The following is a 15,386-nucleotide window of genomic DNA, read 5'->3' as shown; positions in this document are numbered from 1 at the left end:
CCCTTCCCTCCCCTCCCCTCCCCTCCCCTCCCCTCCCCTTCCCTCCCCTCCCCTCCTCTCCCCACCCCTCCCCTCTCCTCCCCTCCCCTCCCCTCCCCTCCCCTCCCCTCCCCTCTCCTCCCCTCCCCTCCCCTCCCCTCCCCTCCCCTCCCCTTCCCTCCCCTCCCCTCCCCTTCCCTCCCCTCCCCTCCCCTCCCCTCCCCTCCCCTCCCCTCCCCTTCCCTCCCCTCCCCTCCCCTCCCCTTCCCTCCCCTCCCCTCCCCTTCCCTCCCCTCCCCTCCCCTCCCCTTCCCTCCCCTCCCCTTCCCTCCCCTCCCCTCCCCTCCCCTCCCCTTCCCTCCCCTCCCCTCCCTCCCCTCCCCTCCCCTCCCCTCCCCTCCCCTCCCCTCCCCTCCCCTCCCCTTCCCTCCCCTCCCCTCCCCTCCCCTCCCCTCCCCTCCCCTCCCCTCCCCTCCCCTCCCCTCCCCTCCCCTCCCCTCCCCTCTCCTCCCCTCCCCTACTCTGCTCTCTCCTCCTTCCTTTTCCTTTTCCTCCTTCTGTTTTTGACTTTTTCCTGTCTCTGCTTTCCAAATTCTGGGATTATGCTCAAGAACACACTTGATTTAAGTGTTCTTTTACATCCATCCATCCATCCATCCATCCACCCATGTGTGTGTGTCTGCGCGTGCGCACGCGCGGGTGCAGGCGTGACTGTACACGTGCCTTGACATGAGTGTGGAGGTCAGAGAACAGCTTTTGGCAGTCAGTTCTCTCCTTCCTCCATGTTGTGCAATTTACAATCTTCAAGATTTATTTACACCAAATTCACTAACATTATTTATTATAGAAAAAAACCCTACAGGAGATGGAAAAAATAAATACACATAGAGTCACAAAATCAGACTCCAATTTACTCAGTCTGTGGACATTCAGAGACAAAGAGTGAACGATCGGAGCTATAAATGACATGAAATGTCGGTGCTAGCTCACACACCTGGGACCCATTCACACGTGTGCACATGTACGCACGCACCCTTGAGAGAGTGTAGTGCGATCACACTATTTCTCAGGGAATCTTTCTTTCAGTGGCTGGATCAGAAAGATGAGCATAATTAAATTTTATGATCGATATTTCTCAAGTGCTCATCAAAGGAGCTGACTGATTTGCATTAAAATTGACTATGTATTTATTTACTTTGCATGTATGCTATCACATAGTCTCACTAGACTTAGGAAAGTATTTATGATTCAAAAATTCTTTGTGAGCCAGGCATGATGACACGTGCCTGTATGCCCACTATTTGGGAGGTGGAGGCAGGAAAGTCAGTTCTGTGAGTGTGAAGCCAGCCCGAACTACATGAGGACAAACAAACAAACAAACCAACCAACCAAACCCAACCCAACCCAACCCAAAACTGGGCATGGCTCCTGCACAAGTTTAAACCAGATGTGTTCCTAGCCCCAAGATGGGAATGTGAACGTGGGCACCTTAACCAAGAATTTATCTTCAACTGGTACTCACTGGCAAAGGAAAAGTTACTTTTCTTCAATCAAGTATATTAACTGTACTTTAGAGTAGGCCCCATACTTGGAAATAATTGGCCACCTTAAAATGAACTCAATGGTATCTGTGTGTGTGTGTGTGTGTGTGTGTGTGTGTGTGTGTGTGTGTGTATTTTGGTTTCTATGTTTTGTGTTTGTTTTTGTGTATTTCTTATTTTTGTTTGGTTTGGTTTTGAAAAAGAGGGGAAGGGTATGGAGTTGGGTGTCTGGGGAGGTGGAGAGGATCTGGGAAGAGTTGGGGGATGGAAAGTGTGTGTTCAGGATATATTGTATGAATTTTTCAATTTAAAATAAAATAAGCAAATCTTTTTTTTTTAAAAGATAGAGTTTCTCCGTGTAACAGCCCTGGCTTTGCAGACCAGGCTGGCCTCAAACTTACAGAGATCCACCTGCCTCTGCCTCCCAAGTGCTGGGATTAAAGGGTGCACCATTACCCAACTCAAATAAATCTTTAAAATTAAAATTTATTTTTATTTTTTGGTTTTTTTTTTTTGGAGAAAGGATTTCTCTGTGTAGCCCTGGCTGTTCTTGAACTAGCTCTGCAGACCAGGCTGGCCAGAGCTTAACCTGCATCACTTTCAGAGTGCTGGGATTAAACACATGTACCACCACACCTGGCTAAAATACATAAATGTTAAAAAAAAAAAAACAACCTGGTCACACTGGGATGTGTTTGTAGCTCCAATATTGGGGAGACAGATGGGCTGTTGGCTACTTGATGAGTTACAAGCTAGCCGGAGACCCCGCCTCAAAAAACCAAGGTGGATAACTCCTGAGGAATGACAGACACCTGAGGTTGACCTCTGACCTCCACACCCAAACAGATACGTGTGCACACACATGCACTCATGCACACCTGAACATGCACATATCAATATTTGTAGTTTATATGGTTTCTTGGCTAAGAATTACCTTAGACTACAATAACCATCCAGATATATCAGTGGCATAAAACCAGATATGGTTATTCTCTTCCCTACAAAAGAAGTCAGGGTGTAAGCCCCCTGCATGCCCAGCTTTGCCCTTCCCCTTGCTTAGCTGTCTCTCTGGAGTGGGCACCTCAGCCCTCACTGGGGCAGGTGGAGAGGGGTTCGGCTTTCTGAGTTGCTGAGGGGGCAAGGAGCAGATTCCCATGCTGCTTTAAGAGTGACTATTTCTCCCAGCCATGAGGACAATGTGGAGTCACCATGAATTCTGGGGTGAGGGACACTGTTAACTGTTAAACAGACCTTCACATTTGTTTATTTTATGCATGTGAATGTTTTCCTGCAGGTATGTTGTGTGCCACAAGCATGTTTAGTGCCCGAGGAGGTCGGAAGAGGGCACTAGATCTCCTGGAACTGGAGTTATACAGACGGCTGGGAGCCGACTGCTGAGCCTTCTCCCCAAACTCCCTTCTTAGTTTTGTTTTTCTGAGACAGGGTTTCTCTGTGTAGCCTTGGCTGTCCTGGACTCACTTTGTAGATCAGGCTGGCCTCGAACTCACAGTGATCCGCCTGCCTCTGCCTCCCAAGTGCTGGGAGCGTCTCATACTTGCACACATTTAGTTGTGATTGTATTCGCTGTGCACTGTCCGTTCTTTTCTCTCCCCGACTCCTCTTCCCTACCTTCTTCCTGATTTGTCCCTTTGGTACTTCTCTCTCCATCTCTCTGTCTGTCTCTGTGTCTGTGTCTGTCTTTCTCTGTCTGTCCTTCTGTCTCTCTGTCTGCCTCTCTCTGTCTCTGTCTCTGTCTGTCTGTTTCTGTGTCTGTGTCTGTGTCTCTGTCTGTCTGTCTGTCTGTCTGTCCCTCTGTCTTTCTGTCTGTTTCTCTCTGTCTGTCTCTGTTTCTGTCCCTGTCTGTCACTGTCCGTCTGTCTGTCTGTCTGCCTCTCTCTGTCTATCACTGTCTGTCCCTCTGTTTCTCTGTCTGTCTCTCTCTGCCTGTCTCTATCTCTGTCCCTGTCTCTGTCTGTCTGTCTGTCTGTCTGTCTGTCTGTCTGTCTCTGCAAGTCTTGCACAGGTAACCCTGAGTTGATGGTTGCCATGTCATGTCCACAAGGCAGCATTTCATAGTGTTCCTCTCCATCCCCCGACTCCTACAATCTTTTTTCCCCACTTCTGAGAAGTCCCCCAGGCTTTGGAGGAACTGATAAAGATGTCCTGCTCAGGGCTGAGCCCCCAGCACCACTTACTTCAATAGTCATGAGTATCCGTGTAACAATGTCTCACAGCAAGAGGAAAGTTCTCTGTTCTAGGCTAGGGTGACACTAGTCTGTGGGTGTAAACACAAACAACCATTTTTTTTTAGCTTTTTCCTTTTATTAAAAATGGATTATTTTCCTTCATAAGCAGACTGACAGCATGGCTAGCTGGCAAAACATCAGTAGTAGCTTTCAAACTCCTAGGGCCTATGACTTCCCCAACGTAGACTTTGGACTAGGCTCAAGGTACTAAGCATGTTATTTTCTGTCCACACACTCAGGAGTCCCATAAAAGTGCTAAGCTGAAATATATAATATATGTGCAGAAGACCTGGTGCAGACCCATGTAGTAAACATAAACAACCATTAAGCAGCTGATCCTACAATATATCCTGATTACAGTTTCCCCTTCCCCCACTGCCCAGTTCCTCCCCCCTCCCCTCCCCTCTTGAGCCACTCCTTTTCCGTCTCTTTTTTTGTAGAGATGAAAAAACTCCATAAGAAGACCAACAGAGCCAACTAACCAGAGCCCAGAGGGGCCTGTGGAATCTGAAGCACCAACCAAGGACCATGGATGAACTGGACCTAGGTTCCCTACACAGACGTAGCCGACGGGCAGCTCAGGCTTCATGTGGCTTCATGTACTAGTAAAGGGTGCAGTGGCTGCCTCTGACATGGACTCTGTTGCCTGCTTTTTGACCCCTTCTCCGTGATGGGACTGCTTTACCAGGCAGGCCACAGGGGAAAGAGGACGAACTCAGTCCTGATGTGACTTGGTGAACTGGGGTGGGTGGGTGGGGGCTCCTTTTCTGAGGTACAGGGGAGAGGGCATGGGGGAGGGAGGGTGGGACTGGGAGGAGGGGAGGGAGGGGGCTATGACTGGGATGCAAAGTGAGTGAATAGAGAAATTAATTAATACAAAAGAAAAGAACAGGCTTCTAAGAGATAACATTCAAACAGGACAAAATAAAATATAATAAGATAAAACAACAACAACAACAACAACAACAACAACAACAACAACAAAACCCTCCATGACCTTGAGGCTGGACAGGGTAACCCAACAGAAGGAAAACAGCCCCAAAGGCAAGAACAAGGCCCAGAGACCCACTTGTTCCCGCCTTCAGTAGCATGCCTTCTAACACACAGACACACCCTTATGTGAGCAAACTCAACCCTGGGCTGCTTTGGCCCTACTTTCAGTTTTGAATGAGTGAGTTTATTAAGCACATAGCGAGTCAAAATAGATGAGTACATAGAAAGCAGTAGTTTGATGGGGATGACCGTCATCATCGTGGGGCTGACAAACATCCAGCAGGAAGTGACGAGGGAGAGACAGTCAGCTGGGGTTTCCCACAGACACGTTCCTGGGCAGAGCAGGGTGTCTCTTCTATTGAAGTTTTTTAAGTAAAAGAACCACAGGCCACTGGGTGAAGGTGGGCGGGGTGGGGGGGGGGAGAGGCGGTCCTTCCCAGGGAAGAATGCTCCAATAGGTTGTTCAGTGCCAAATGGTCATCCATAAAACCATACATACTATGGACTCAATAGGTTATATTTAAGAAGATACATGTATACACAAACGTGCATAACAATTGACTTAAAAAAAAGGGGCCGTGAATTTGATGGAGATCGGGGAGAGATATATGGGAGAATTTGACGGGAGAAAGAGAAAGGGAGAAATCTAGTTAAAATGGAATCTCAAAAGAAACACTAAAAGAGGAAAGAGAGGAGACAAATAATAGATAGAGGTGGCCTCATCAAATGGGGTGGTCACAAGATCCACCAGACACTGACTGGGGAAGTCGAGGCTGGAATTGTCCATTGAGCGTTCTCTCCCTGGCCGAGCTCCATGCCTGAGCTTCCAGCTCATCTTCTCCCGCTCTGGGTGGTTTTGCTGCTGCTGTATCTCCCCACAGTTTGTTTTCCTTCTAGCTCTTTTGAGGGAATCAATGTTTTTATTCTTTGTCCGTTTGCTATTGTTCCCTTCCCTCCCGGTCACAAGTCTGCGAAGGCAGCTCATCCCCAGACAAGGGGCCTCCGAGGACACTGAGGCAAAACACTCTTGGGTCTGAAATGGTAGAGAATAGCTGTGCTTCCACAGCCGGCCCCAGTGAGCTCAAGCGTCCCAAGACAATTACCCAATAGAACGCACATAATAAACCTTCATTTCCTTTCAGATGATCTCAAAAGCCCCCATTCACTTAGCGAATACATCCCGTGCCCTTAACACCCGAGTCATTCCAGAGCCCGTGCCTTGAGGGCAGGGTCGCCTGGTCCCTTCAGTTGGGAATTCTTTTATGCTGCTGTGAGCCTGCCAGAAATGAAAAGGAGAAGGCGAAAGGGTGGGCGGCTTCAGGAGGCAGGGCCATAGCGAGATCCTGGGCTCTGCAGGCTCCAGGGGGAGGATTCCTTTTGGCCTTTTTTTTTTTTCCTCTGTGGTTGATGCTTCTGCTTGGAGCCGCCAGGCAAGTACAGGTGAGTTCTTGGGCAGAGTGTATGGGCTTTGGTCGAAATCATCCTGGCCTCTGAAGAGGTCCCTCGGGTGGACACGTTCGTGATTGCTCAGGGATAGCTTTGAAATTCACGTAAGATCTAGAAGTCAGGGATGTGGCCCACGGTTCTGCGTCTCTCCTGATGCTGGGTTTGCACCTTCACGCTCAGGCTTTGAAGAGAAGCATCTCTGGATGCTTTCCAGGCCGCGTAAGTTGGGAGCAGTGAGTTCAGGATCGCACTGGCAGGTCCCTCCCCTCCTCATGGGTCCTTTTCTCTGCTGCTCCTTAACTTTCTGGGATGGATTCAGTCATTGGGGAAATCCTTCACCGCCCTCCCGCCTCAGTGTATGTGAGATGCTTTAAAAAAAATTCTCATTATAATCGTGATGGGATTTTAAATTTAGGTACTTGATAATCTGTTCAAATTCCAGGATTTTCTTTCCTTTTCTAATTCTGTGTGTGCTTGTTACTTCACTATCTACCTATTATCCCTCTGTCTGTGTGTGTCTATCATCTATCTATGTACCTATGTAACTATGTATGTATGTATGTATGTATGTATGTATGTATGTATCTATCTGTCAATCAATAACTATCTATAAATATTTATCTATCTGTCTATTTATCAATCAATCAATAACTATCAATATCTATCTATCTATCTGTCTGTCTGTCTATCTATCTATCTATCTATCATCTATTGAGGCACAGTCTCAAGTAGCCCAGACAAGCCCTAAACTCTTCTTTCCCAGTGTTAGATTCACAGGTGTGTAGCACCACACCTGGTTTATGCAGTGCTGTGGATAAAGCCCAGGGGCCTGTGCATGTGAGGCAGGCGTCCTTACCCACTGACCTACGTCCTCAGTCCTATCTGTGTTTTGATAACTAGCGTACAAAGTGATGTGTTTTATCACGGCACCTCACACATGCTTTGATTTGCTGAGATTTCTCCCCTCGCTTCCCTCTCACGCCCGGTTAGTCCCTTTCTCCCCTCATCAGCCCACGTTTGTTCTGCTTCCGTGTCACATCTGCTCTGTTCCCCTTCCCTTCCTCGCTCTCTTACGGCCTCTTTCCCTTCGAGTTTGATGTTTCTGGTTTCTAGGTATACTCCCATTTCTGGTTTTATGACCTACATCCGCACATATGTATATGTCTGCAAATGTTAAAACCCGGGACCTGCCTGTGAGAGAAAACATGCATTAACATGTCTTTTTGGGCCCTGGATACTTTGTTTAGTACGATACTTTCTTGTTCCGTCCATTTCCCTGTTGTTTCAGGGAACTAGTGGTTGATTGTAGCCTCTCACAGCGAATCAGGAGAGAATTCCCTACTTGTGCTATTGTGTTAGCGTTCAAAAAGTTTCAGACTCTGGGGCTGGAAAGAAGAAGCGGGGAGTTAAGTGCTTGCTGTGAGCGCATGAGGACCTGAGTTTAAATGCCCCAACCTCATGGGGCTGGAGGGATGGCTCAGAGGTTAAGAGCACTGGCTGCTCTTCCAAAGGTCCTGAGTTCAATTCCCAGCAGCCACATGGTGGCTCACGACCATCTATAATGTGATCTGGTGCCCTCTTCTGGCATGCAAGTGTACATGTAGGCAAAACACCGTATACATAAATAAATAAATAAATAAATAAAAAGGTGGGACATGGTAGAGCATACCTGTAATCCCAGCCATACTATGCTGAGAGGGTGGGCAGAGACTAGAGAATCCTTGGGCACCCATAGGCTAGCTAGCCTGGCATTCACAGTAGCAAACATAAACTCTGCCTTAAGCAAGGTGGAAGATGGAGGTTGACACAAAGGGTTTTCTTTTTTTAAAATTTTTTATTAAGTTATTCATATTACATCTCAATTGTTAGCCCATCCCTTGTATCCTCCCATTTCTCCCTCCCTCCTGCTTCCCCCCCCACTGCCTTTCCCTATGTCTGTGACTGAGGGGGACCTCCTCCCCCTGTATATGCTCATAGGGTATCGAGTCTCTTCTTGGTGACCTATTATCCTTCCTCTGAGTGCCACCGACACAAAAGGTTTTCTATCTCTGCATTCATACTATGGCAGGCAAATGCACCCTCCACATATCACACACACACACACACACACACACACACACACACACACACACACACGATAGAGACAGTTGCAGTTAGTTGATGGCACTGGTTTAGGGAAGTGGCAACAGCTGTCTCTCCTCACTAGCACTTACCCTGCTATCCACAACTAAGTGTAGCTCTCACCCTTTGTTTATCAAAGGAGCTTCTTACTTGCAGCAGGAGACATCACAGGAAGCTATGGCTAGTCAAAATGTAGAGAAACACCGACTGTCGGGTGCTCAGCCTGAGTTGATATATCTACAATACAACTTGAATACGTAAGGCCGAGGGAACACCTCACTTCGTAGCATATGATCATTTGGGACTGAGGAAGGGAAGATGTGCACGTCTTTCAGATAAACATCAGTGGTTCGAAGCAGCTGCTCAGCCCCAAGAAGGCTCCTAACAGGGTAGAGAGAATGATAGCAAAGTTGGTATTACAGCCAGAGAACTGGGACATTTCTGAAATTTGTGCTCTGTAATGGTTACCCCTCATCATGAGGGAGATAAATATTCAAAGAACAGAGGTGAGCAATGTGAATTTCTACCCTCATCTTGGGTTTGCTCCCCCCAAGCTCTATGACACTTAATCATAGCAAATTCGTGTTCGCAAGCTGGTAAGTCATGAAGAACATCAGACCAGAGTGAGTGCTGACCTCCGCTCTGCTTATCTCATCCCTTTTTAAAAAAAGGATTTGTTTTATTTTATGTGTGTGAGTGTACATTTCACGCATGTATGTATGTGCACCACATGCATGCCCCCACGAAGGCCAGAAGAGGGCGCTGGATCAGCTGGAACTGTAGTTACAGATGGTTGACACCTGCCATTGCAGGCGCTGGGTCCTCTGAAAGAGCAAGAAGTGCTCTTAACCGTTGAGTTATCTTTCCAGCCCCCTGTGGTGATAATTGTAATCAGCTTGACACAGACTAGACCCAGCTGGGGAGTGTTGAGGTCATGTCTAGGTCAGGTGGGCCAGGGAGCATGTCTGTGTGTGGTGTGGGAGGCAGTTGGTCTTGATTTCTTTCAATGACTTGGGAAGGCCCAGCTGGAAGGGGGTGGCACCATTCCCTGGGTTTGGGTCGCCTGGCTGTTCTAAGTGCTGGCTACATATACTTCCCTGCTATGATGGACTGTATTCTGCAATTGTGAGCCAGAAGACATCCCTTCTTCCTTAAGCTTTCCTTTTTTTTCCTTTCAGTACCTGAAATTAACCTAAGACACCGACATAAATTCGTATTATTCTCTTACAGTTCCTTAGCTGGTCAATAGGGGGCTCCAGAGACTTGGAATTAAGTATGGTTTGTGTGGGTGTCCTCACAGAAGTCCATACATAAAGACTTGACCTTTAGGGTGATCATATTAGAAGGCGCTGTGGACCTGAAAGAGCTGTTGTCTCGGGCTAGACAGATGGTGTTGTGGTTAAGTGCTTGCTGCTTCTAGCGGACCTGGGTTTGGTACCCCAGTGTCCATGTCCGGTGACTTACAATCACCTGTAACTTCAGCTCAAAAGGATCTGATGCCCTCTTTTGGTCTCTATGGTTAGGTATGCACACACTCATGGCATATACACAGAGAGACATACCCACATACGCATAAAAATAAATATAAGAGGTGCAGTCTAGTGGGAGGCCTTTAGTTCACTGGAGATCTGTTCCGTGTGTGTGTGTGTGTGTGTGTGTGTGTCTGTCTGTCTGTCTGTCTGTCTGTCTGAGTCTCTCTCTCACTATGTAATGTACACCGGAGCTCAATGCCATGTGTCATTCTTGGGAGCCATTCACCTTGGTTTTGGGACAGGATCTCTTGTTGGTGGAAGCTCTCTAATTGACAAGAATCCTCCTGTCCCTGGCTCCCTAGCAGTGGAGTTTCAAGCGTAGACCACCACACTCAGCATTTTTTTTTCACGGGCTCTGAGGATTAAGCTTGGGTTTTCACGCTTGTGTGGCCCTTTAATGACCGAGCCAACCCACCATCCATGAAAGCATGCTCTTATAGGGACCATGGGGTTCTGTCCATCCTCCCTTCTCCTTGGTTTAAATTTTTTTTTTTTTTTTTGCTCCAACATGCCCTCCTCCTCACTGCCATCCAAGACATGACATGTTCAGTCAATGAATGGCCAACGAATTCACCAAAGTCTGTGCTTATTTCCCTCGGAGTTCTAACCTCCCCAACTGTGAGCTAACTAAACCCGTGAGGTCTTTAAAGGCAGTTAACTCAGGCATTGCGCAGTAGGCATGCAAAGCTGGCTAGATGGTGTCTGATTCACTTCGGAGAGGAACGAAAAGGCTTTGCAGACCCTGGGTTGCAAGTGAACCAGACAGGCTGACGCCTCCTTTAAAGGACAGTGAGACTAACTGTACTAACTGTTCTCTGCTCAGCTCCAGGATGTGTGGCAGGTCCCTGAGGCAGCTATTGGCTAAGGAGAGCCAGCATTCCACCCCCGTGGGGCGCTTCCTGCTTCCGGTGCTCGTCGGGTTCCGCATCCTGATTCTGGTTTCCAGTGGACCCGGAGTCTTTGGTGATGATGAGAACGAATTCATGTGTCACTTAGGGCAGCCGGACTGCAAGACTGTTTGCTATGATATCTTCCGTCCTCTTTCCCCGTTGCGCTTCTGGGCCTTCCAAGTCATCCTGCTGGCTGTGCCCAGTGCGCTTTACGTGGGTTTCACTCTGTATCATGTGACTGGACACTGGGAGGAAGCAGGAAATCAGAGCAAGGAGCAAGAGGCCCGGCTTTGCAAGGACCATCGTGGCAAGGATGTCTCAGGGGCTGGGAGCCTCAAGCTTCTCTGGGCCTATGTGGCACAGCTTGGGGTGCGGCTGGTCCTTGAGGGAGGGGCCCTGGGAGTTCAGTACCATCTGTATGGCTTCAAGATGCCCAGCACTTTTACATGTCGTGAAGATCCTTGCATTGGCAGCACAACCTGTTTCCAGTCGCACCCGTCTGAGAAGACCATCCTCCTCAACGCCATGTTTGGGATCAGCGGTGCCTGCCTCTTATTTATTTTCCTGGAGCTTTTCCTTTTGGGTTTAGGGAGGGTTTGGAGGATGTACAAGCACAAACTTCCCTTCTCAAAGAATGTGCCAACCTCAAAAAGCTCCATAAGATGCAAGGACACAGCTGATGACTTGACAGTGGTGGAGACAAAAGAGCCATTTTGAGAAACAGGTGAGGACCCTCCTGACAGTCATCTGTCCCTGTCTCTTATGTCTTTGTGTTGACAAGCCTTATCCAGGTTAAGCATACATCCTCTGGGGCATACAGCTCCCTGTTACAAAGTGTAGATAACCCGTTTCCACAAAATGCATCCTAAAGATAATTACTCCTTGCTTTAAATTTTATGTATGCATGTGCATCATTGTGGGCTTGTGCACGTGAGTGCAAGTGCCTATGGAGACCGGAAGAGGGTGGTAGATCTCTTGGAGCTGGAGTCAGTTGTGAGAGGCCCAATTTGTTTGCTGGGAAGCAAACTTGGATTCTTTGCAAGAGCATATTATGTACTTTTAACCACTGGGCCATCCCTCCAGCTCCAAGATGTATTTCTTTTAAAAGGAAGAAGTGTTTACTTTGATTCACCAGTTTGAGTACAGTCTCTCATGGGGGAGAAGGCATTCGAATATGTATATGAGCCAGGTAGCTCTGGCTGTCCTGGAACTTGCTGTGTAGATCAGGCTGGCTTTGAACTCACAGAGTTCAAAGTCTGCCTCTAACTCCCAAACGCTAAAAGCATGAACCAGCACACCTGGCTGAGGCAGCTGTATTTTGATCACTGTCCACAAACCACCTCCTGATACCTCTCCCTGTCAGTTGCATGGCTGCTTGCAGTAGACCGTGGTGAGTAAGCCAGTCCATGTGCTGCCTGCCTTTTCATTTGACCAAGTCCTCAGGTTCCGCTTGATTTCTGCTTTGCAGAGCTATAAAGCCACCTGGCCCGTCTTCAGAAAATGCCATGACTGGGTCTTCTTCAGTACATCCAGTAAGGAGGCCGCTGAGATGGTACAGTGGGTAAAGTCGCTTGCCACCAAGCCTCAGGAGCTGAGACCGATTTCCAGAACCCACACAGAGGAGGAAGAAAAAACCAACCACACAAGTTGTCCTCTGACCTCTGATCTCCACATACATGCTATGGTGTGCACGCGTACACACACACACACACACACACACACACACACACACACACGATCATGATAAATAAAATAATAAAAATCTCAGAAAACAACAAAAAATTCCTGCATCAGTTAAGTTTCACGTCAAATTTCTTCTCTCTCCTGTTTCTCTGCTAAACATAAGCAAACACCAAACTATTTTCTGTTCTAATGGATTATCCTACTCTGGGGTTTTTATAGAGATGGAATTATACAACGTGCTTATTGGTCACTTACTGTATATTTTGTAGAAAAGACCAAGTCCTTTGTCAAATAAAATCAGGGTTGTTTATATTTTTGGCATTGTAAGAAGTCTATACATTATGAGTGTTAGATGCTTATCAAATGAGTAATTCCGTAATATTCTCTTCTATTCCGTAAGTTGTCGTTCATTTTTTTTCTGAGTAGTATTCCTTTATCATTATAAGTTCTTTGTTAATTCCATACATGTATACAGTGTAATTTGGTCCAGTCCACCCCTGTACCGCTGTCTAACTCCTCTTGTGTCTCCTGTCATGTCCCTATCCCGATTTTCTGTCCTTTTATTTTCTCTGTAACCCACTGAGTACAAAATCAGAGCTACCCTGGGTGTGAAGCCGTCTACTGGAACACGGTCTACCTACCCGATGCCACGCCTCTGAAGAAAATGGACTCTTCCTCCCCCAGCATCTGTCCACCGCTAACCTTTCCTCAGCTGTACGTAGTTCCTCACGCATCCATGCTGGAGCGCTGAGTGTCTTGAAGTTGTGCAGGCGGCCACTGCTTCTGTGAGTTCATGAGTGCCACACATCCCTGTTGTCGCCCGAGGACATTGTTTCAGAGCAGATCTCCCAGAGCGCTGGCTCTTAATATTTTACCATCCTATTTCCCCATCTTCTCTAATGTTACCTCGAGCTTTGGGGACAAGGGTGTGATGTAGATGTCTCATTTGGGGCTGAGTGCTCTACAGACACATGGTCTGTGCATTTGGACAACTTGTGAGTCTGTATATTGACCACTGTCCGCTGTAAAAATGAATTTCTGTGGTGGGGACTGATAACTGACTTAATCTGTTAGTATAAAGAATCATTTGGAAGACAATTTGATACTATGTCAGTTTAGCAATCTAGTAGTAATAGACTTTTCTTTAGAGCTGTTGAGCTCTCCAAGATGGGTTCTTGGCCAGTTACAGTACCAGGCGTGAATTTTCCTGTAGAATGGATCCCCAATCTAATCAGAAAGCAGTGGGTTACTTCTGTAACTCTATACCACTGTTGCACCCATGGGTATGTCTTGTGAGGCTGACTGTTGTAACTCACAGGATTGATAAATGAGTAAGAGTTTTGATGACTGGAAAGGCTAAACATCAGGGAAATGGCAGCGTTCTTTGATACACAGAAGTTTTTCATTTTGGTGAAGTCTAATTACTCATTTTTCTTTTGGTGTTTGTGATTTTGGTGCTACAGTTAAAAGTTCGTTGTTTCACACAAAACACAAAACTTTATACCTGTGTTTCCATCTAAGCTTTTTATACATTTTTTTTGGGAGACAGGTTTTCTCTATGTATCCTTGGCTGTCTTGGACTCGCTTTGCAGACCAGGACGGCCTTGAACTCATTGAGATCCACCAACATCTGCATCCCTGAGTGCTGGGATTAAAGGCATGTGCCACCGTGCCCAGCTAGAATTTTATACTTTTGACATTTACATTTTTGTCTCTGATCTCTTACTGAGTGGGGAAAAAAAGGGCAAAGATGACATTACCATTCTTATTGGAAACAATGTAAATGAGTAAAATATTTGAAGTGTAAAAAGGGAAAAAAATCCCGTTAATCTATAGTATTACAACGGACAGGAATAGCGCTCAAATATAAAGGCAAAAGAAAGGCCTTTGTCTTGATGTGATGGTATGTATGTACCGGGCTTCATTTTTATGTTTTGTACGCAGTGTTTGGTTGGTGTCCCTTGGAGGCCTGCAGTTTTCTGAGGAGAGGTGGAGGGGGGGCTTTGGGGAAGAAAGGAGGCATGGAGAAGATGCTGGGGGGAAGGAGGAGAGGGAAGAGAAACTTCCAGCAGGATGTAATATATGGAAGAAGAATAAAAAACCATTTAAAATGAAAAAAAAAACCCAACTCCCAATGCAAATAAAGAGCATTGTTACATGGTTACCCTAAAATTTTTTTTTAAAGGATGGAAATGTCCACCAAATAGAAGGGGAAATGTGTATGCATTCACTGTGGAATATTGTTCACGCTCAAAAAAAAAAATAGGATATTCTGTGACATCATGGATGACCCTGGAAGGCATATGTTACATGAAATAATCCAGGTCCAAGGGAAGACACGACGGCAAACACTTCACAAGTGGAACACGGAAAATTCAAACTCATAAACAGAGAGACTAGAGTGTTTATTGCCTGAGGCTGGGACATAGAAGGGCTGGGGAGATGTTAGTCAAAGAACACACATTTCAGTGAAACAAGGAGAAAAAGTTCAAGGGCTATATAGTAGATGACAGAGATTAAAGTCACAGTATTGAGCATTGCTAGGGGGTTCTGGTCACAAAAGAAGTGTAAGTATATTAGGTAATGCACAAAGTAGGTTTATTTTTTACAATCCTACATGTGTACACACATCAAAACATCATGTTGTACATACTAAATACTCAACAATTAATGTGTTTCGAATGATTAGGAAATTTTTTTTTGTTATTTTTACCACATTCAAATGGATACATTAAAAAAGAAAAGCATTTGTAAGTAAAATATAAGGTAAATGTTTATAGGTGACTACAACTTCAGTAAGTGTTGGTGATCTTCTGTTTTAGTTACTCTTTTCCTGCTGTGATAAAACACCATGATCAGGGCTGGAGAGATGGCTCAGGTTAGGAGCACTGGCCGCTCTTCTGAAGGTCCCGAGTTCAATTCCCAGTACCCACATGGTGGCTTACAACCACCTGT

General features: G+C 46.5%; 1 protein-coding gene across 2 annotated transcripts; it reads left to right on the top strand.

Annotated features, from left to right (window-relative positions):
- Positions 1-5,962: 5,962 nt before the first annotated feature.
- GJC3 (gap junction protein gamma 3) lies at positions 5,963-14,694 on the top strand. Of its 2 annotated transcripts, XM_084762934.1 has the most exons (4): positions 5,963-6,199; positions 9,505-9,539; positions 10,682-11,472; positions 12,217-14,694. In XM_084762934.1, exon 3 carries the CDS (start codon positions 10,689-10,691, stop codon positions 11,463-11,465), a length of 777 nt encoding a protein of 258 aa, XP_084619060.1. In that variant the 5' UTR covers positions 5,963-6,199; positions 9,505-9,539; positions 10,682-10,688; the 3' UTR covers positions 11,466-11,472; positions 12,217-14,694. The 2 variants fall into 2 exon arrangements, with proteins under 2 accessions (XP_084619060.1, XP_084619059.1); XM_084762933.1 differs by lacking the exon at positions 9,505-9,539 and having other exon boundaries at positions 5,964-6,199.
- Positions 14,695-15,386: the final 692 nt, after the last annotated feature.

The sequence above is a fragment of the Acomys minous genome (genome assembly GCF_964271855.1).
Source record: "Acomys minous genome assembly, chromosome: 16".
NCBI classification, from domain to species: Eukaryota; Metazoa; Chordata; class Mammalia; order Rodentia; family Muridae; genus Acomys; species Acomys minous.
The sequence above is the reverse complement of the archived record's forward strand: the minus strand, read 5'-3'. Positions and strand labels throughout refer to the sequence as shown.